Source organism: Rosa chinensis, chromosome 5 (assembly GCF_002994745.2).
Source record: "Rosa chinensis cultivar Old Blush chromosome 5, RchiOBHm-V2, whole genome shotgun sequence".
NCBI classification, from domain to species: Eukaryota; Viridiplantae; Streptophyta; class Magnoliopsida; order Rosales; family Rosaceae; genus Rosa; species Rosa chinensis.
In genome coordinates, this window is record NC_037092.1 from 46,236,601 (window position 1) to 46,259,390 (window position 22,790).

The 22,790-nt window shown below is 35.7% G+C and overlaps 3 protein-coding genes across 4 annotated transcripts; 2 read left to right on the forward strand and 1 right to left on the reverse strand.

Moving 5' to 3' along the window:
* Window positions 1–2,115: 2,115 nt before the first annotated feature.
* LOC112201555 lies at window positions 2,116–8,588 on the forward strand. 2 transcript variants are annotated; one of them, XM_024342458.2, is made up of 6 exons: window positions 2,116–2,296; window positions 5,729–5,782; window positions 5,880–5,937; window positions 6,383–6,423; window positions 8,131–8,190; window positions 8,282–8,588. In XM_024342458.2, the coding sequence occupies exons 1-6, from the start codon at window positions 2,231–2,233 to the stop codon at window positions 8,333–8,335; spliced, it is 333 nt and encodes a 110-aa protein (XP_024198226.1). In that variant the 5' UTR covers window positions 2,116–2,230; the 3' UTR covers window positions 8,336–8,588. The 2 variants fall into 2 exon arrangements, with proteins under 2 accessions (XP_024198226.1, XP_024198225.1); XM_024342457.2 differs by having other exon boundaries at window positions 2,123–2,296; window positions 5,865–5,937.
* Window positions 8,589–9,155: 567 nt separating this feature from the next.
* On the reverse strand, window positions 9,156–9,987 carry LOC112203938 (NAC domain-containing protein 37). Its single transcript, XM_024344835.1, has 2 exons — window positions 9,674–9,987; window positions 9,156–9,519 (listed from the first exon to the last, which is right to left on the reverse strand). Exons 1-2 carry the CDS (start codon window positions 9,985–9,987, stop codon window positions 9,156–9,158), a joined length of 678 nt encoding a protein of 225 aa, XP_024200603.1.
* A 2,266-nt stretch (window positions 9,988–12,253) lies between these two features.
* Window positions 12,254–13,018, forward strand: LOC112203939. The gene is made up of 3 exons (XM_024344836.1): window positions 12,254–12,435; window positions 12,588–12,707; window positions 12,793–13,018. The coding sequence occupies exons 1-3, from the start codon at window positions 12,254–12,256 to the stop codon at window positions 13,016–13,018; spliced, it is 528 nt and encodes a 175-aa protein (XP_024200604.1).
* Window positions 13,019–22,790: the final 9,772 nt, after the last annotated feature.

Genomic DNA, 22,790 nt, shown 5'->3' on the forward strand with positions numbered 1-22,790 from the left:
ACCTATTTTATCTACTGGAGGAAGCCAAATACAAGAAAAATAGTCATCATTGACTAGCCCTTTGGCAAAATTATAGCACATATTCACAAAGCAAGCTAGCAGCACTCAATGAGAGTAAGCAACAAGAATGAAAAATAAAACACCCAACTACATCGATTAACTATCAATACAGAAATTCGAAACTTAAATTGGATCCTAACCCGGGAAAGAAATAATATAATTCATATAATTAAATAATTTCAACAACTGAAGTTTCATATTCAAAGATTAAAGCGATTAGTTACTTTGCAATAGGTTGAGAGAGAATGTGAATTAAAAAAGCAAGAAAAGAAGGGGAAATTCTAGTGTAGTGGTGGGTATCTCATACCCACATTTACAAAAGTGAGAACAAATTTTGTTGTCAAAGTTGTAATTTGAGTCCTACTTTGTATAATCTTAGTTCTAATAATGATAATTACACATCTTACGACATTTTACAAGTTTTTGATCAAATTCGTTGTCAATGTTATAATCTTAGTTCTAATAATGATAATTACACCTCTTACGACATTTTTATAAGCTTTTGAACAAATTCGTTGTCAATGTTGTAATTTTTATTTAACTATATGTAAATAGCGTAAATGAATATGGTAACTTTTGTTTTCAATATTGTAATTTTGGTTCAAATACTTGTAAATTTTTGTTCAAATAGTTGTAAATGAGGATATCTCATACACACTAGTACATTAGCTTGTCTTGAAAAGAAGAGCAAACCAATCAACTCTCAAAGATAAAAATGAGTGAAAATAAAAGATTGAACTTACAGAAGGATAGTGAAAAGTGATCGATGAACTCGAAGAGAAAAGAAAATGCCCAGGTACAAGATTTACGTATTCGTAAATTTCACAAATTAATTAGGACAATGTGGGGTATTTAGAAAATTCATTAAACAAATGACCAATTCCTTCCGCATCATTATAACGTGGTTTTTTTTTTTTTTTTTGAATAAAAGGCTGGTGAGACAACTGCCCTTAAGCCTTGACTAATGAAACTGTAGAATACAAGGGGGGGACATTGAGCCGAAACCCCTGATTACAATAGGCACCTAGAGAACATCCTGAAATAATATCATGACTCTCTACTAAAAAATTGTATTTAATTACGCACCAACAAGCAAAGAGCGCTCTACATGCGACTCTATTTGCATTACAGCAGTGACTCTATTTGCTTATAACGTGGTTTTAAGAAAGCAACGTGTTAGTTGCTTCTAAAATGTTAATTGGTCTGACTGGCTCCGTTTGGGATTGTTTCGCTTTAAAAAAAAATCAGCTTTTATCTAAAATTTTAGATTTTATTGTGTTTGGTAAATAAATAAAAAATATTTTTAATTAAAAGTTATACGTCACTGACCGCAGATTTTAGAAGCAGCCTAGAAGTTGCTTTTAGAAGCTGCTGTGGATCAAAACACGCTCTGCAGTTATTTTATGTACTGACAGCACTTTTAAAAATATTATTTACCAAACACGAAATTGTTTTAATTCACAGCTGATTATTCTCATAACACAGCAACAATAGTTTTTTTTAAAAGTCACTGCAATTCCAAAGTAGCCCTTTTGGTACAAATAAGCCGATTCTCACTAATCCCAAACAAGTTACAAATATAAAAAAAAATTCAAATAAAAAAATTTAAATATAAGCGTTTTTGCTTCTGAAAACACGATATCAAACGTAGGTTTAAGCAAATTGCAATTTGCAAATTTATAAAATAGGGTGAACAAAATTTGGTAAAGTTACCTAATTTCATTTGATCTAGAGGGATAAGTGTTCTCTTCGTAAGCAGCAGGTCATGAGTTCGAACAGTGGTGTTCACCTAGTCAGTTGCTGACCAAAGAATTTATGCTCAATAACCCTTAGATTTACATCTAAGGGTGGAAAACAAAATACCTCAACTTAATAATAATTTTTTCTGCCATTGGATTTACATCCAAGGGTGGTTGAACATTATTTTCTTAGTCAATAACTGACAAGGTGAACATTTTCGTGAGTTTGAATAATAAAAAATTAGTTGCTATAATTATGTGTAAATATATGTTGTTGACGTGATAAAACATAATGACGCAAAAAAAAAGACTTATAAACCGAAAGCAGCTCAACATCCCCAGCGTCGCCTCGACGTTTTGTGCAGAGGTTTGGTTTGGGCGCGCGGTTGTGGGAAAAAAAGAGGAGAGAAGTCTAGAGATAAAAAGGCAAAATGGACGAAGCTGAATTTCGACGCCTTCTCCTTCTTTTCCCTGTCGTCCGATCTCGTGACTACCATGTAATTCTCTCTCTCTGCCTCCCTCCCTCGGAAAAGAGATTGTTTGCTTTGGTTTTCTGGGCTTGTTGCTCTCATTCTTTTCTTCTTTTATTTTGTGTGGTTTGATTTGTCTCCTTATTGCATCAATTACAAGATCTTTTGCTTGAAAGCTCGTTGCACATTGGGCATCTGCTTACATTTTCAATCCGATCACATAAAAGTACACTTGCCTTTAGTCGATGACTAGATACACTTGTGTAGGAGGAGCTAGCTATATCTAGTAGGAATTTCGAAAGAGCTGCGGCAAGAGTTTTGTGGTTTTGTGTAGAATGATTAATAGGCTGCTCACTTTTCAACCATCACTAACTCATAGAAGAAGGTAGGTTTCACCCAAATTGGTCCGACTTTGGAACCACTACTTATGCTGGTCATCATTGTCTATCGAGTTTAGACAGGGGAGGGGTAGCAACTGTTACAACCAACACCTGACTTTGTAGTGGTTTGAAGTGCTTCATACGTAGTAAGTCGATACGTGTAATAAGAAGGTGAAAAATGGGGGCAGAAATTAGATTTTGAGTGTATTGGACGATAGGGGCGCCATCACATGTGGTGGTTCTTTCTTTCAAATATTGGAATATAAATTTCTGCAGCAATTTGAATGTTATGAGGTAGCTTTATTGTCTCCTCTTTTTGTGTTTCGATTTACTTCTGTTAGGTATACTGGATAAGAGATCATATGAACTTGAGTCTTTCAGAGATTTTTCTCTTAATATTATTATTGGGGGTTGATTGGTGAGCCATATTTCCATCTTCAATTCCTATACGTGATTTGGAAGTAAGTATAGATTTTTAGTTGTCTTATTGCTCGTTGTAGTGTCAGTGCACAAGTTGTTTCTTGTGACATTATTCATTCGTAGCAGAGGCGTAATGTTTTGTTATCACTCCTTGTTGGATTATGTGCAAAAAGGTGGTGGAAAGTGTTGAACTGTTGATGGCCTATTTCTTCATTGCCTATAATTTCAAGCTGTAAAAATATGTTTTTGGAAGCGTATTCAAAGTGGGTGATTCTGAGTTATTCCTTTTTAATGCTTGTTTAGAAGGGGATTGGTGGTGGTGGTCAGAGGGAGAAAGAGTGTTGTGGAGGTGTGGTGTGCTGGCTATCCTGCGGAGTAGTAGGGATAAATTTACTAATACATCTATGCCTTTCGTCCGAATAAATCTACTGTGATTTCCATTAAAAAAAAAAGTATTTACCGATTTTTATTTCTACCTGTGTTGAGCTTAAAGGGTCATACAAAGGAAAATTTTCTGATCCCTATGCAAATACGTGTTAACTTTATACATAATGTCCATTATTCTAACAGTTTCACAGGAAGGCCTCTACCGTAATATTCACATGTCTTTTCCTGTCCCATTGGTACCTGATTTCAGGTTAATGTGGTAACAAGTATTTGAAGTAGGGGTATGTTTTTACAAGAAAATTAATGTGTGGTTACCATTTTTAGTTTTAGAGTGGATTGAATTATGGCGATAAACAATTTATGTTGCCTGAAATTATCTGAAGGGGCTATTGTTATACTCGTCTTGTTTTGATAGTTCTTGAAGTTTGGTCAGGTTCTTTCCATTTGATTATTAGATTAAGAACTGCTTCACATTAAATGGCATTCCTTCATCTTAGCCCTCAATTGTATATAATCTGCAATGTGGGGGAAAAGAGTGTTAACCGTGTATTCCTTCATTGTCCTTTTTTGTTAAGTAAGCTGCGTCATTCCAGAGGGTGTTGTGAGTTCCTTACTATGCAGTTTAAGTGTATAGGAAGGAAAAGACTTCAAAAACCCTATGCGAATGCAGAAGGTTGGTAGTTTTTTGGGCTATTTGAATGGAGCGAAGTAGAAGGGTTTTTGAAGACTCTCATGTGGAAGAGCTATTTTGTTGAGTTACCATGTCTTCTTTCATTGTCCCCTTTTGTTAAGCAAGCTGGGTCATTACAAGAGGGTGTATGAGTTCCTCACTGTGCAGTTTGAGTGTACAGGAAGGGCAAGAAGGATAAAACCCTATGGGAATGCAGAAGGTTGGCAGTTTTTTTTTTTTGGTTATTTGGATGGTGCACAATAGAAGGGTGTTTGAAGATTCTCGTGGGGAAGAGCTTTTTTGGTGAGTTAGTTTATGGCCTTCTCTGTACGCGTTGTCGGTCACTGAAGAGGATAGACATGATTCACTATCAGCCCTACTGTTAGATTCGAAAGCTACTGCAGTGAGTATCTATAGTGTTGTATCTTGGATGTTTATATATCCTCGACAGTGCTGTAATCTCTTGGTCTTAGTGCTCCATTTCTCTACCTTGGTTCGTAGAATGAGGACTTCTTGTCTTCTATTATACTTTGTTGTCTTCTTCTAGTAATATTTTCAGTTTATTTATTTATTTATTTTTATTTAGAAATAAGACTTATAGAAACTCTTCAATGTTTAGTGTATTAGTTTCACGTGGTCTTGTTTGAAGTGGGAATTTTGATGATTAATTCTACAACCTTAGAAAAATTTCTATGTTTTTGTTGTTGTGGTCCAGCCCTTGCTTAGTTACCTATGTTTATTATATTCCTGCTCCTTCAAATAGTAGGAGCAAGCTACAGCCAATAGGAGTTATGTTTCTGTTGATGGATGGTTGGGCAACCCCAAGTTGATGCCAATATGGAAGGGACGATTGTTCCTCATCCTAATTGATGACAAGTGATTGTTATGCCTATATACAGGTGTTAGGGTTGTTTGTATCAGTGGCAGACAACCATAAGCCTGGCTGGGAGAAGCAGCTCGTGCTTCTGGCAAGGTTACCACTCAATGGGAGAGTTAGGGAATTCCACTCCACTGAGAGAGTGAGGGAGTCACTCAAGTCTTGAGTGAAGGAAATACCTCTCCAGGTTTAGAGAAGAAAATATTGGAAGACAGAGTTTGTGATAGAGAGAAGAAAAGAAATAAGAGTTTTCCTTGTTTTTTTTCTCTGCATTAATTTCTGCAACTCAATGGGAGAGTTAGGGAATTCCACTTCTTTGAGAGAGTGAGGGAATCACTCAAGGCTCAAGTGAAGGAAATTTAAATACCTCTCCAGGTTTAGAGAAGAGAATATTGGAGGACAGTTTGTGATAGAAAAGACAAGAAATCAGAGTTTTCGTTGTTTTTTTTTCTTCATTTCTGTTTGACTCTCTTGTTTTGCCATGTTTCATTTTTTTTTTTTTTTTGATTTCCCATTCTGATCAATCACGACATTTAGAACAATAGGATTAGTAAGTTGCTTTACTATTTTTGCAAGTTAGAAGTCAAATGAGTCAAATTCTTCCAAACAATTTTGGTGGAACTGACCAGTGAGGCAGTGACCATTCCTTTACTATCCATTATGATGTTTCACAGTTTGATGCTTATATATGAATCACTTCAGTTATCAACTTTATCTAATTTCAGGCTGAATCAGAGCAATCTAGAGAGTCAACTTCTAAGTCAGCAGAATCTGAAGCGGTATTACTTTAACTTTTGCACAGAGTTTACCATTTGTACACACATAGGTAGTTCTAGTTGACTTATTTGGATTTCTTAACAGCTAAAAGAATGGCAGGATGCATGGGATGAGGGAGAGAAAATAGACGTGGAGAAGGAAACACGTGATGTACATGGTATGCTATAACATTCATTTTCATCTAGCAGACAATTCACATCTTATTTTTGCGGTTGAACTAGTGGCCACACCATAAACTTTGGACCCACTAATGCCCTTTGGACCATTTCAGTTTAACACAATTATCACAATGTGATGGCTTCTTGTATGTTTCATATGGGGTTATACGTTTCTAATTTTGTGGGAGCGTTAAGGAATTATCTTTCTTATAAAGCCTGTTTGCATTATTGGGAAATGTTTTCGAGTTCTCATTTTCTTATGTCAGCCATTAAAAATGGATCATCTTCATCCTTTTCTCCATGCATGTACCACTTTAGAACATGTGTAAAGGTGTTAGGATAGAGATTGCATGGATGCATTGGCAACTAAAAAGCAATTCACAGTTTTGTTGGTATTTAGATAGAGGTTATATTGATTGCACTTATGTGGTTGTGTACTTACAGATGCATTTTGGGAGAAACTAAAGTTGGTTGCTGAGAGAAAGGTATGTCATTGGCCCATGATCTATTGGGGTTTATTGGTTTTGTGGTGATTGCAGTCTACATATGAATGCTTATAGAAATGAGTATCCAACATGATCTAAATAGTTAATGTATAAACACTTGCAGATAATTTGAAACATTAATATGTTGATGTGTTTGTGGTTTAGAATGCATTTTCTTATCTTTATTCAGTACTATATGCATATGGTGATTTTAGATTACATATATCTATGCCTGATATGTGTCCCAATTTCATCATTGCTCATGTCAACCTTTATCCATTGGAAAATTTAGTCCCATCTACAATTGAAAATAATAATTATTCTAGATGCCTAGGTATGGAGAAATGGGTGTAATGTCCAGTGAGTGCAGATCATGTAGTAGTACTTATAGTCTTCAGTTGTGGTGGAAATTTGTTTAAGGAAGTTGAACTGTGTTAAGGGAAGGGCTCTTATGTTGAGCATTCAGTCTGTGGTGAAAGGGGACAAAGCTAAAACTTACGGACTTGCTAGTTAGCAGTTTTTTATTATATTTGACAGTCTAGCATAGTAGGAGAAAGTTTTGGAACTACAGAGGGGATGGGGAGGAAGAACTTTGGGACTTCCCTCTCAACTAGTTTTATCGATGTGCTACCTGTGTTGGTGCGGCTTTGTTTGTAGTTAGTTTGTTGTCTTTGGTCTTTTGTTTGCTTTCAATTTTGGTTGTGGATTACCCTTCCACCAGTTGTACTTCTTGTCAACTTAACGAAATATCACTTCTCAACTCTTTTATATATATATATATATATATATATATATATATATATATATTCACATGGTGAAAAAAAATAAAAAAAAATCATCCCTGATATGCAGATAACATGGAATTTACTTACCATGTTATCTGCATATCAGGGATGATTTTTTTAATATTTTTTTTCGCCATGTCCATTGGCCTTACTTAGGCCAACTGCTATCTGCATATCAGGATTTTTCCTTTCCTTTCCTCTTTCTCTCTGTTTTCAAATGTTTGCACACATCAGCCTCAAACAAGCATTAAATCAACAAAGATTTAAGTCATTTAACTTTATGCCTAAAAGGTACCTGCCTTCAGTGCTGAGGCATAGCCTTTTCCCGCATGAGGCGCAGCCTCTAAGTTGAATTTAGGATCTGTTCAAGAAACACCCTGTATTATTAACTGGTGCCTTTACCAAAAACACATTTCTTGAATTGGTGGTATGTTAAATGTCGGAAGAAAAATAAGGACTCTACATGCCAGCATTTTATGACATTTCCTTGGCAATTTTAATTGGTGGAATCAACAGATTTAACTTATTTAAAGCATAACATTTCATTTCAATTGTTGTATCCTTTTCGGATCTTATGCAAAAGCTTCCTTCTGTTTTAAGTTTACATATGTGCACCCATGGGCATGTACGCTAGAGCAAGTGTACTTCCTTGTGTACCCTTGGTGTTAGCTTATCTGGTATCTGGCATATGAAGCAGTTGTCAGCTGTTTATCTCTTGGTTTCAATTTTATTTTATTTTTTATTTTTTATTTTTTAACTTTTGTGTCCGAATACGAATGTGCGTGTATTTTAGAAGGGCTAAAGATCATTTTGTACCCTTGGTGTTAGCTTATCTGTTACCTTACTTTTGTGTTCGAATACAAATTTTTGTTGGAAGCAATCAGAATGAAGGAAAACTAACTTCTGGTGCTCAACTGTTTAGGTGGGTGCCACAGAAGCAGAAAGATTTTGCAAGGCATTCCAACTAGTTCATAAGAAACTGGTATGTTCAATAAATAAAGTCGTAGACCTTATAACTGTTTCCAGTTTCTATTGTTTGTATAGTGAAAATTCCTTGGTTCTATCCGTTACAGGTCTATGAAGAACTGAGTCTGGATGCTGCTAAGACCTTTCTGAACTCATCATGAAAATGCGTAGCATATAATTTCATTGTGTGCTCTTGTAAATTTTCATGTTATTTGTGATATTAAACCTTCTCCTTCCTGTGAACAAGGGTTTTATTTACCCTTGTTAAACAAGGTTAAAGCTTTCTTAAAGAATTCATAATGTAGCTAAAGATGTTGATGCTTGATACTATTGTTTTGGATCTTAACATGTATTAACTTGTAATCTTTCACATTGTTGTTCATATTGCAAAAAATATTCAGGATAAGTTTCGGTCGACGAACCACATCTTTTGGTCGTTGCTGTTATTTTTGTTTGGTTTATTTTCGAGACAATGGGGAAATGGACAGGGCAATATTTTTAGGCTATCATTTTTTTGAGGGTAAAACAATAATAAGAACTAAAGTTACGCATGACGTATCAGCATTTTTGGGTACGATAGAAAAGACGTCACCCTAGGAATTTCAGTTGTTAGCAATTAAACCCAATATACAGTACTCCATTGGATCGGAGATGCACCTGTATGATCCTATTAAGGACCAAATTGCGAGTTAAAACCTCCTGTCATTCATTTAAATCTCATTGCAGCTAGTTGTGTGACAGAGAGAATAGGAATTAAGTAACCAAGTTAACAAATTTGATATTGAAAAACAATTGCACAGCTAAAGAGAGAAGAACCAATGTAATGTTGATTTCATTCGATAGAAATTGATTTACAAAGTAGTGTGTATAACCCATTAACTGGTTTAAGAATGAAAAAAATGTACGTTAGATACATGAAGGAGTAAAAAATTAAAATAAACTATCTAAGAAGTGGTACTCCTAGCTCCTGTAACCAGATTATCAAAGAAGTGGTACTCCTGTAACCAAATTGAAGTTGTTGCCCTCCTCCCAACTCTGTCCAAGTAATTCATCCATAGTAAATAAATCACGCTCATCATCAACAAACAGCTCTGGATAAATCTCAGGAAAATAAAAATCTAGATCATCCATTTGTGGATAGGGCAACTCGTAATTGGGATGAAGAGTACTGCTGCCTTCTTCCTGATGACAACTCCCTTCCTTCTTCTGCTTTTTCGATTTTGGCTTTCTGGGTTGATCCACAATGCTCTTTCTCTTTTTATCATTAACTACTCTGGTATTTTCAACAACATTGCTCCCCTGAGCAGTTGGGGTTGGTGGTGCCTTTCTAGGGTTCTTTCTCAAACTGCACAGTACAAAATCAGAATGATCATCAATGAGCTGAAACTCTTGCATCAGCCAAGCCTCGTTGTGACGAGAATCACAACCGCCCTCGTATCGGAAGTCCCTCTTGAGCCCAATAACAACACCATCATCCTCAACTTCTCTCGCATACTGACCGCTCCAAGTGCCGGCTCCAAGTGCCGGAACCCACTTTCCGATCAAATCGCTTGGCGGTGGGACTCAGCCTTCTCCGATGGGTGAAGAAATAGATGGTCTTTTCATCCTCCACTTTCTTGGACTCACCGCCGCCGTGGATTTGCCAGACAACCCAGGGCTCATTGTCTACGTAAAAATGAGGACAATCGGCGACGAAATCGGAGTGAAAGTGGTCACCCATGGCAATCCTGGTGCGGAGAAAGTAATCGAGGAGTTCGTGGTCTGTGGGAAGGAACCTGACCCCGACTGGGAGTTTGTTGGAGAGAATTGCCATGATTGCAGAAATGGAAAGAATTTCAGAGAGAAAAAAGAACTAGGGTTTCGGGAAGGAAAGAATTTCAGAGAGAAAAAAGAACTAGGGTTTCGGGAATTGGAGAATTGAGAGAGAGAGAGAGAAGAGTGAAGAGAGCAGAGTGAAGAGTCTTCGTGGGGGGTGGGTTTTATAAAGAGGCTAATCCTAATCCTAAACGGAGTTGGATTTGCTCTCAAACGCGCTTCTTTTTTATTCACACGCGGTTTTGTTTGCAACGGTCACAAATAAAAGAATTAGGGTTTCGGGAAAGCAAGAGAACTGGAGAATTGAGAGAGAGAAGAGAGGAGAGAGGAGAAAAGAAGGAGAAGAGCGGGGTTTTATTCATTTATTACTAGCGTTGTTCATAGATTTTTTTTTTTTAAAGAAAATTAAAAAAATAAATAAAATACAGTTATTGTAGAGAGAAAATAGTGGGAGAGAAAAGTGGAGATAGGAAAATTTATTTTTTATTTTTTTAATAAAAATCTATTTTGTAATTATCATATTTACCCTTGTGATTTAATTTATTTTCAAAGTTTTTTAATCTTTCAGGGTTAAATCTGTCAAAATTTTTTGTTTTAGCTAACAAAACATATTCTCTTAATAATAGTATAGATAAACAGAGGGAGGTTAATCCTAATCCTAATTGGTCACGGAAACAAGTCAAAAAGTCAACACAAATTTCTGATACAGTCACGCTGCAATGTACAAAGCCACATGATCGAAATGAATGTCACAATTACCATTTACCAAGATAGGAAAAACCATTTCATTTTGTGTACCATTACTGTAAAAGAAGAATTTTTTGAAAAGCTTGCGACTTAATCAGGACACAAAATCAAACTTAGAGCCTCAAAAATACTGAACTAAACCAAAGAATTTTCTGAGCAGCGAAGCAGTCATTTGGGTAAGGCTGGTGACCTCGTGCAATATAGGCCCAGTTTGGCCTTGAGTTCAACCTTGGATTAAACAACTTATTTCTCAATTTAAGTCGCTGAAGTTGTTCGGTAAAATAACAACCATCGATTATAATTAGAATCTCCCACTTCTCTAGGTATAATCTACAAAGCTGCTATATTGGTGCTTCTAAAAGCAGGGATTTCAAAAGTTGAGATCACTTCTTGACTTTACCTAGATTACCCATTTACCCTCATCTTATATGTTATATTGCCTGATCTCATTTTACTTTTTATTTATTTATTTATTATTATTATTTTATCTTTTTTAAAAGATGATCAAAGGGTTTCACATTTTACCATTCTAGACTGAACCAAAAGATATCGACGCCAATACAAAAAGATACTCTCCTGCTCTAAGTTCTCTCCATCTACATATCTGCAGATGATCACTCCTTTACAAACTTATTTGGTAAGGCTATGTTGTTTTTGGATTTCATATGAGTCTAAAAAGTCAGTCGCTTGAATTAAGCAACTCTGTTTCTAACATAATGATTTAGGGTTGTATGTGTGATTCTTGGTTATCTTCTGTAATATTTTCATATTTCTCTCATCTATAAGGAGGAATGATGCTTTGAAGTTTCCTAAACCTCTCAATGATAATGACTCAAATTATGAAACTTCAAAATTAAAATTGAAATTATATCCCACGCTATAAAACCCCACGTAAACCTCTCAACTACCCTATAAAACCCCACGCTCCTTCACTCAACACTTGCACCACCATAACCCTCACCAATCTCTCAACTTGCATCAACAACAACCACTATGGCTTCCTCTTCCTCTTCTTTTGTCCCCATTGAAAGTCCGTATCACCAAAGAACAGTTCTGCTCTTTCCACAACATTGACCGCAAGCTCTTCACCCGTCTTACATTGCATCTAGGCCGTGACCCGGGCGAGTCTGCTCAGGTTATGGCCTTCTGGATGTAGCTCGAGCACGGTGGTAAGGTCACCCACTTCATTCACAAAGCCCTTAACACTCTCCCCAACACGCTCCTCCACATCATGGCCGACGACTCATGCATGGTCCTCAATGTCATTCAAAACGATGAATTTCCGATGGTCTTGGAATCAGATATCATTCCTCACGATATTCCCATTCTCTAAGGAATGACCAAAAGCGGCGTCACCCTCGGATTCTTCCATAAAAACCGCCTTGTTTTTCAATGACGTGTGCTTGAGAGCCTTTGAGGAATTGTACATTACAGCTGCTCACTGCCAAAACAAGACTACAGATCCTATATCCACCGGAATAGAGTTACACCCAGAGCCGCAAAATTATGTAAGGAGGATGGTTCTAATCAATGAGTACTACAATCCATTTCTCATTGGAGCTGCGACTTTTGACGCGCCTATGGAAACCATAGAACCTCTTCCTCCGCACCCCATGGATGGGGCTGTTGTTAACAGTAATAGTAGTGTTGATCCACTAATATGGGACCCTCGTGTGGCGGCTAAGGCAGTGTCTGTGGGGTCTGCTCAGTCCCCTTCGGAGAATTTGCACCATGCATGGATTTGCTGATCCCTATGATCTTAGCGCTCAGCGCGATTTCTTGAATAATGAAATGCGGATATGCTCAGTCGTTTGCATTTGCATGACGATGATGGTGACGGTGGTGATATAGGCGGTGGTGTTCGGGGGATCAAGTCGAGGAAGAAGTGTCTGCAGATGATAGGACAATTTTCTTGACATTTTCTAAGGGGTATCCCATTTCTGAAAAGGAAGTGAGAGAGTTCTTTACCAGGTATGAATATGCTTTTACCATACGTAGGATTTGTGCATATCTTATTGATTTGGTTGTGAAATTTTATAATTTTTTGTATTGACAGGAAATATGGGGAATTTTTTGATGCTATCCATATGCAAGAAGTACAAGTAGTGGATCAGCAGCCTTTATATGCCCGCCTTGTGGTTCGTTCCGCTTCTTTTATTCCAGTGGTGCTCGAGGGACAAAGCAAGGCCAAATTTTCTATCAATGGAAAACATGTTTGGGCAAGAAAGTACGTGAAAAAGAATATTGTGATAGGAGAACAAAGTTCACCAAAGGTGTTTTAGCTGCTTGATCTTAATTAGGTAATATAATTTGAAAAAATTATACGACACATTAATGTACTAAATCAAGTACATTATATTTGATACAGAGTTAGACTGACTCCATGCATAAGTAGACTAAAGTGACTTGACCTCAAATTAGTTTATATCTGTATTGAGCTAATCTACCCATGTATTAAACTAGTCTACTGAATGTATCGATATACTGTAGACGAACCCATATAATTTGCTACAAGATTAACTTCTCTAATTGGTGTTGTAAAAAGTGGATTGAGTTTGAAAATTTGAAATGCACTCTCATTCGTCTAATGGCGTGACAATGAATAAAATTTTATGTCCTTTCCCTTCAACAATATATTGCAATTTTGATACATTCTCTATATACTAAACAAGGACTAAAAATTCAAAATTTCGGCGATATTTCACCGAAATTTTCGGTTTTTTCACTTGTCGAAATTTCCGTAACCTTCCGTGTAGATTTCGACGGATATTTTGGAAATTTCGGAAATATCTCGATTTTGGCGAAATTTTGCGAAATTTTGGGTATTTTTTTGGAACCTTCAAAGGATATTTCGGAAATTTCCCAAAATTTCCGGAAATATCGCTATTTTGGCGATATTTTGCTAAATTTTGGGTTTTTTTTTTTGGAACCTTCCATCTCTTCCCAGTTCCCACTCTACCACTCTTTCTCCACAAGGTCACCAAGGCTCGAACTTTGGTCACTCCATTGCCCTTTGAGAGCCTTGGCCAACTCTGCTGCACTTACACTCATGTTATCTTTGCACCATTCTAATATATATTCATTTAGCCTACGAATCTGAAAACTTAGGTACATGTCCAATCAATAACTAACATAGAACAATCTACTACATTTTGAATTTTATTTACCAAATTTTCAAAAAATTTACAACAACATTTCAATTTTGAACTTCTATAAATAGGGTTAGGGTTCCACTCAGTCCTTGCACCGAAAGAACAAAGTTTCTTTCTTCTTTCTTCTTTCTTCTTTCTTTTACTACTTCTTCACACTATAATTATGGTAAGTAATAAGTTAATATTATTAACCATTTAGTTTTTATTGTTTATTCAGCATTTACTGTTTCATCTTAAATTATTACAAATTACTATATAACAATGTTTATTCAAGGTTTTCTTTTCATATATAGTAGACAACTGATAAAACAAACATATCCAAAAGTTTCACTTAAAATTTCCATCATTTTTCTTTATTTTTTATTGAAATCGATATATCCTTGATATTTCCGTCGAAATTTCCGTTTTCGGGACCATCAATATTTCCTCGAAACTCGATATTTTAATCATTTACTATATACTAAAGATGAGTTCTACTGTGCCACTGTTCCTAAGGCAACAGTAAGGAACAGTTCAGGAGCTTAGGAACAGTCAGAAACAGTTCGTGGGGCAGGAAAAGACTATTCTGCCCTCATTTGAGATTTTTTTGGTTTTGCTGTGTATCGATTAGATTCTCCTCTCTTCTAGAGCCGGCTACTCTAATCCCTCACACCTGAGCCAAAATCCACCTCAAAACCTAAAAATCACTGCATAAAAGAGTAACAGAGAAAGAGAGTTGTGAGTATAGGGTTCTAGCTTCAGGCCGCAAATAGAAGAGCTCCAGTTAGTTAATTGAAAATGATTGGAAGAAGCCAGTGAGGAAGAAGCCATCGTGACTGAGGTAAAGGATAGCTAGATAGCAAGTGACTATGAAAATCGATGAACTTTACCAGTTTTGTAGCTTACAATAATCAAAAGCTTTGCTGTTTATGATTTCCTATTGGTTCGGTTCTCAGATTATAGGTTGTGAGGGACATGATTGCTGTTTTGTGATTGACTTTTGCCGTTTCCTTCTTTCTTCTTTAATCATTTTTAGTATCGTTATTAACTCTCCTCTTCGTCTCCAGACTGATCTGACGAATCTTGGTGATTGGATTTTGATTTGAGGAAGTTGAAAATTTATCTGGTTAGTTGGTTTTCCATTCCTGTTTCTTTTCTTTTTTTTCCTTTTTTTTCTTTTTTTTGGGTTTCTTCTTATAAATTTTTTGGTTTAATTGGTAATTTTTTTTTTCACATCTTCAAATGTTCTGATCGATTTTCCAGTTTTGTGCAACGAATTCGGATTTGAGTTTCTATATGTGGATGTAAGGGCTATTCTCTGAAAATCAAGTTGTTTGACATTATTAGGGAGAGGTTTGGACTGGAAACAATAGTTGCTACTTGCCCATCTTTCTTGCTTTCTTTGATATTCAAAACATTGTTGAATTTCTTCGTTTGAGTGTTGCTGAATAATGAATTGGATTGTTTCAGGTATATATACTTTTAAAACATGCTTAAGCTAATTTTGATTTAGAGCTAATGTCTTTACATTTTTTGGGCTATTATTATGATAAAGAAGCTAGCTTTTTGAATCTTATAAGCAAATAGCATATTGCTTTATTTCACTAACCTTGATTGAAGCTGTAGGTTTAGGCTGATCTTTATTTCAGCAAGGGTTTATATGTAACTAAATGAATCACTTTCTTCAAATGCTAGGCATGGATTTCAAAATATTTAAATTATGGTGATTCTGTGGCAGGTTGAAACTCAATTTGAACAACAATGGGCGGATGGTAAGGTGGAAGAATGGAAAAAATGCAATTCACGATGGTGAACATGTTCAGGATTAGCAGACTGTACTACAAATATTACTGAGTTTTGAGTTGGGATTATTGGAATTTGATAATCGAAAGCCTCTGTATGCACCGCGCTGAAAAATGTACTCCATCTTTCTCAATCACTCTTCTCCTTTTCTCCCCCCTCTAAATTTATATATAAAAATTGTAATTTGTAATGTTTATTTTATAGGGCACAACCAGATTTTTGTTAAGTGTAATTCCAAACTTCACAAGGGTAATTCCTTTATTTGTTTATCACTCTTTTGCAGCTTCTGCTTATTGTAGTTATGTCTGGTTATAAGTGTTCTTTGTTAATTGCCCATATGATAAGAAAGATTGGTATATATATATATATATGTAGTACTTCACATATCTATCTATTTGGTGGGGAAAAAAAAACAACCAACTAGGATGAGAAATTTCAAAAAAATGGAGCAAAGAAGTAATATTAACATTAACTATTTCCTATTTCTGATATGAATTTCTGAAGATTTTGGGTATGGTTGTTGAGTATATGAGTCCAAACTGTAGCTTAAATACAATTGTGCATAGACTTTTTTATCTGGGTTTTACCCCATTATGAAGCTCGCAATGAGTAATGTATGACTCACCCTGTATCCTGAGATTTGCCTATTGAAACAAACAAGAGAGTTGGCCAGGGTATACTATACTACGAGCATTTAGTATTTGTGTTTCAGGAAAAGGCATATATTTAGGTAGATCAAGTATGAGCATGAGAGGTCATGGTTTTGGCATCAAAGGAGGTTTAATGCTATGAGAGGCTTCATTATGAAAATTATATGAGATGGATAAGAATGATACAAAGTTTGGTTTTGGTGTAATTGTGAAGTATCAGGAATTAAGTACTTCCAATTTTTTTTTTGTACCCTTATTCTCATCTATGAAGCTTTTGGTTTCTGAATACTAACACACTATTACCTAAATTCAGGTGTTGGAAAGAGTTGCCTACTTTTACGATTCTCTGATGGCTCTTTCACAACCAGCTTCATACCACGATTGGGTTTGTATTCTTAGAAACTTTGGATATTTTGTATTCAGAAACTCTTTAGCAGATAAATGTTGATTTATCACATTAAGTCAATTCGATGATGATCTAGGCTTATAGAATATAGAAATATGGCATTATAAAGTGAAGTGTTTTTTATGTTAATGTACTGGAGTCATTACATGAATATATCTTATAATGCAAGCAGGCTTTTAATGTATTAATGAAAAGTGTAAGGGCTGCAATGAGTGTAAATTATAATGCAAGCAGTCAAAATTCAAGAAGCTAGGTATTTAATAATCCTCTAAAGTTTCGGCATGCATTTTGATAATTAGATGCAGGTGTCAATTTCTAATTTTGTTTTCTGTTTTGACCCTTTTTGAATTGAACCACTATGAGAACGTCAAATTTGATTGTCATAGAAGATTTTGGAGTTCCATTGGTACTGCAGCACTTGCAAATGGCTCATCTGCAAGGTTGAATTTTGATACCTGTTGTACAAAGAAAGTTAATTTCAGGTATTCAACCTATTCAGTTACTAAATCATTAGGGCATGTATATGTTTCCCAAATTCAAGAAAAAGAAACCCATTTGTTTATGTAAATGACATATTAATTCCTTACAATTTGATGGTATAGTGAAAGCTTTGAATTTAATCTTTGGGCAGTGGAGTATTGAGGCCAATATGAAGCAATAGAATATAACTCGAGACCCATGTAGTGGAGCTGCCAATGACTCCACCGCATTCGACAATGGCGATTACAACCCCTTCATCAAATGTGATTGTTCTGTCATTTAGCTTCTTATTGTCAATGTTTTTACTTCAATGCCACGCAGGACTTTACCTTCAATATCAAACCCATGCAATGATCATGATTTGCATTTGCAGAAAAGTTTATGCCTTGGATGTTGTAGGTGTACTTCCAGAACTATGAAAATTGAGCTACCTATTCAATCTCTGTGCTGATCTAAATTATTGTGCTCCAGTTTTACTCACATTAGTTAGCCAAATTTAGTACCAAATTTGTAATTTTCGACTATTTTGAAATTTGTAAGTACTCAAGTCTGGTTAGAACACCAGTTTTTGCAATCTGTAAAATAAAAACGGCTTCAGTTACATTACACATCTAGCATGAAAATAAACCGATATTTTGTGAATTATATTTGCTACTTTATCACTCATAAAATTTAAGAAGAAAACAAACCCGCAGCAAAGTGCGGGCAACATTTCTAGTCGATACTAAACGTGAGTTGCACTGTTTTACTGTTCATAAGAGCTACAGTGCCTTGGGGTCGAAAAAGACTGTTCTGCCCTCTTTTGAGATATGTTTTTGTTCTGCTGTGTATCAATGGATCTTCTTCCCTCTTCTAGAGCCCTGTATTGTAATCCCTCCCTCACACCCCAGTCAAAATCCACCTCAAAACCCAAAAATCACTACAAAAAAGAGAGCAACAGAGAGAGAGAGAGTTGTGAGCAGCAAGAACAGGACCATAGCTTTCAAAACAGAGCCGACCCAGAAGCTTCAAAACCAGAGCTGACCCAAACGAGCACAAAGCCACCATCTTTGCTGCACAGTAGTGAAGATTGACCTGGGGTTGACGACGAAGAGACTCTTTGGTTGATCATGAACTCACCAAACACTGTAGTTCATTGCTGGCACATTGTTTTGATAGTAGGTTGGAATTGTTCAAACTTCTTGATTGACATTGGGAAATTTGTGCAACGTTATCATTTCCATTCAGCTGTAGATGAATTTGCTTTGTCTATGTTGCTTTGTAGTCCTCTGTCTAAGTTGCTTACTGTTTGCTTTATCTATGTTATTTATGTTTCACATTATGGAATTGTTATTTGATAGTGGGTTGGAAGAGGTTGTTGATTGTTTGTTTTGATACTATGATCATTGTTTTGGAGTCGTTAGTTTTGTTTGATGATGATGTTTACGATGATCGGTATAGTAAACTACTGGGTGTCATTGATTGCAGTTTTTGTTTCTATTTTTTCTGAAATTTTTGCTCTTTTTGATTTTTGGGCAATGAAATTAGTGTTCTTCAGTCCAGAGAAAGAGGCGAGATGAAAGAAAGGGAGAAGAGAACCAGGGAAGAAGGAAGAGAAGGAGAAGAGACAGACCGGAAGCTCTTGACTAAAACAACACAAGTGGAAGGTATTTGTGGTTTTGTGAGAATTTGATTTGAATTTTTTTCTGGGTTGTATATTTGATTGGTTAATGATTAGATGCTTGAAAATTGAATACTTGGATATTGGGTTCTTATTGATTTTGTTTGCAGGTTTCGCTTGCTATTATTGTTATTGTGTTTCACTTTATGAGTATTGTTGTTTTCAGTTTTCCATTATTGAAATGATTGAGGCTGAATTAGTGTGGTGTTTCCAGTCAAAAACATAATTGTATCTTGCAAGTAGTTTCACAGTTGTTTACAATCGTTATCTACTCATCGGATTATGGCTCTTTCATGGAATTGTTTAGTTGGTTTTCTAGATTTGTGGATTCTGCAGACAATTCTTAATATCTGTAAAACAGTAAGCTTAGAAGTAATGTGGGGAAATTCCTCTTAGAGATCTGTAAAACAATAAGCTTAGAATTTTCGCATGATCTCATCAATATTAGACAACTTTGATTGGGACCTTTGAGGAATGTGCAGTTGAAATGGCACATCTCAAAGGTAAATTTTTTTTTTTTTTTTTGGGATGAAATTGCACTTTCATTTCCCCAAGGAGATGAGCGACAAAGCTAGGTTTTTTGACAGCTCCTGCAGTTTATGTTGCTGTTTTTTAAAGAAAATCTGACACTGCCCAATTGCCATTTCCGTGTATCATCTTAGCCAAAGCTAGCTTTCTCTTAAAATATGCAAAAGGAAAGTTTTTATCTGCAAATATGAAAGTTTAGAACATTGATTTTTGAAAAATGAAATCTTTAAGCAAAGGCCTTCCATCTGGTTTCTTTTGACAGCTCTCTGGCTCTTGCCCTAGAGCGCCTACTAACTCCAATATGTAATCTACTCAAAAACGTCTTTTAGCTCATTTGTTTTGTGCGCGAGTCTTCAAGGTCTTTACTTTGCAAAGTTTAAGTTCTTTACCTTTCCATAGCAGTTTAAGTTTGATTACATTTGGCGGTTTGCTTTGGCTCTTGCTTTTGTCTAAAATGTCGTTATTAACGATTGTAACTAAAGGTTCTCATAATTAATATAATATCGGATATGATGGAAGAAGTTCAAAGTGAAACAATTTGAATTGTTTTGGATTACAAATATACTTCACTTCAAATTCATTGATATCACGTAGAGCCTGTGAGATGGCTCGACAGTTAGTTTATTGTTTGAATGCCTTTCTGCCTCAAAATGGAATATTTTCTCAAACTAAGGGGCAGAAAAAAGAGTTGCATTCTTGCCATAAATGCATTTTGGATTGCAAGACTCTTTGCTTTATGGTTAGTTAGGATATTTCTGCTCAGGTTTGTGATCACCTTTGAATTATGTTATCAATTGTTTTGAACCAAAGAACATGCATAGATATAGTTTGCATAAAATTTGACACTAAAACTATTGTATTATACTTTGGTTTGCGTGATTGTATACATCATTTCAAGGACTAGACATCTCTTAAACAGCACCAACAATCTGTATTAGTTGCTAGATAAGACTGAACCATATTTCAAACTAAGAATCTATTAAAGGGATGCAAGTCTGGTTTTTTTTTTTTTCCTTCTTTTCAGAGTTATTTGCTTTCAATTTGTGAAATTCAATGCTTCTCTTTTTTAATTTCTCCTTCTTATGGAATTCAAAATTCAATATATCTTTATGAACTTGAGTCAGAATAGGAAGATCATATTATTCTACCAAAACTTACAAACTCTGCCTACATTTTGTACCTTCTGCTAATGATTATTACTGGGATTTTAGTTTGCTTCTTAATGTCATTCTAAAAGGTCAACTATAGTACTCAGCTCTTAAAATCTGATTTGAGTATCTCCTACACTACAGTTCACAAATCAAAATGAGAAAAAAAAAGAAGCTAATATGTATCTTATACTCTGTAATTATTATTTTGCTATGATGCACGGAAACGCGAAATTGGCCGCGCATCCCGTATCGAAATGGGAAACGGGTACGAAAAGCCTCGAACACTCTTGGAAACGCTCATAAACGCGTATCCTGATTTGGAAACGGTTTGGATACATCCGTATCCAATGCGGAAACGCAGAATGTAAATAAATCGGAAACGCAAGGGTAATACTGACTTTTTAGTCTGCAAAAATTGAAAAAAATAAAAATAAAAAAAAATAAAAAAAAAGAGTCCTAAACTCAGATCGAGAGAGAGAGAGACCTAATCTCCGATCAAGAGAGAGAGAGTTACAATCTCAGACCCAGATGGAGAGAGATATAATCTCAGCCGCCCCATTTCCATTCACATACTTCACCAAGCTCCCATTCTCACTCTCCACCACCCACACGCTTCCATTCAAGTACTTGTTCGCCGCGCCATTCGAACTATATCCACTACCACTAACGCCATTGCAATAAAGGTCGGTGAGCTTTGCTAAAACCCTAACCCGCAATTTTCATGGCCGGGGAGGGAAAGAGAGAGAGAGAGAGAGATTGGGGAAGATGAAGAGGGAAGTGAAGAAGAAGAAGAAGACAGAAAGTCTCTGTTTTTGAGAGAGAAATAGTTTATTTTTGTGAAGAAAAACGGAAATAAAAAAGGGGAGGGAAAGGGGTGGAGGTGGGGATGAGGACACGTGGCGAGTGAATGGATGAGTGTTTTGACTTTTGACTAGTAGTGGAGCTGTGCTAGTAGTGGTTCAGTTACATATGTGTCAATTTACTCAAGTATGAACATTTGGATTTATAATGTTTGATTGTGATAAACTAGTACTTTGTTTATGTTTCATATTTTTTTCTTCTAATTATATATATATATATATTTATATATATAATTGGCGTTTCCTTCACGTTTCCGTTTCCTATTACATTTAAGATTTGCCGTTTCCACGTTTCCGATCGTATCGTATCCGGAAACTCGTACCTATTTCGGTGCTTCTTAGTTATTTTATCTTAGGGAGCGTAAACTTCACCATGAGTGCTGCAATATAGAACACCAAATTTGAGGTAATTCCTTTTTCTCCATTATCCAATTCATTATTCCAACTAAAGTACTACTCTTTTTGCTCTGTGTTTTATGAGAAGTTGCTAGAGATTAAAGAGGTGGCTTATTAATTGGTGTAAAATTTGCAATAGTTGGTTCACCAAGAGTATTCTGACCTTCTGCATTAAGCACAAAACTATGCATACTTCTTTTTTTTCTTCCCTTTTTTGTTCTTGCTATATAAACTTTACATAAACTTTGTGTTCAGATTAAAATCTGATTTGAGTATGGATGCTGTGCTTCTTTTTATAACTGTTACAGGTTCTGATCTGATCTCTGACCAATCCTATGGCACATCTTTTAAGAAATATGACTCGCAAGTCAGAAACTCAAACCCCTTTATGACTAAAAGGGATTCTTAACTAATGTAATCTGATGTGAATCAGCTTTAATGAATGATAATTAATCGAACCAAAGCTCTAGAGTAACGGCCAAGCTGGTTATCTTTGGATGCTGCATTTTTATGAGATTGGATATTTCAATGAGATATTTATACTATTTAATTATTATTTTGTCTCAGGAAGTGTAAACTTCACTACAGTTCACTATGCATACTACTTTTTTTTTTCCCTTTTTTATTCTCGCTATATAAACTTTGTATAAACTTTGTGTTCAGATTAATTTTATTAGTTTATTTGTTTCTGTTTTGCAGGTTCTATGCAAAAAAGTGTTGCTGTCATAAACAAAATCAAATTTGTAAATTTCTTCGTTTACATAATCATTATGCAATGTTATAAGATCAACCATATTTATCATGTATAAAAGCAATTCCTCTTTTAAACAACTGTATTTCCGCAGCAAAGCGTGGGCATACTGTCTAGTTACCTATACCAAAGCGCCAAAGCTGGATGAACAGTACCTTCCATGTTGATTTACCCATTTGCCCCTGTTTGTTTCTGATTCACGAAGCTGCCATCAGCCCTACGTGTAGATAGTTTGGAC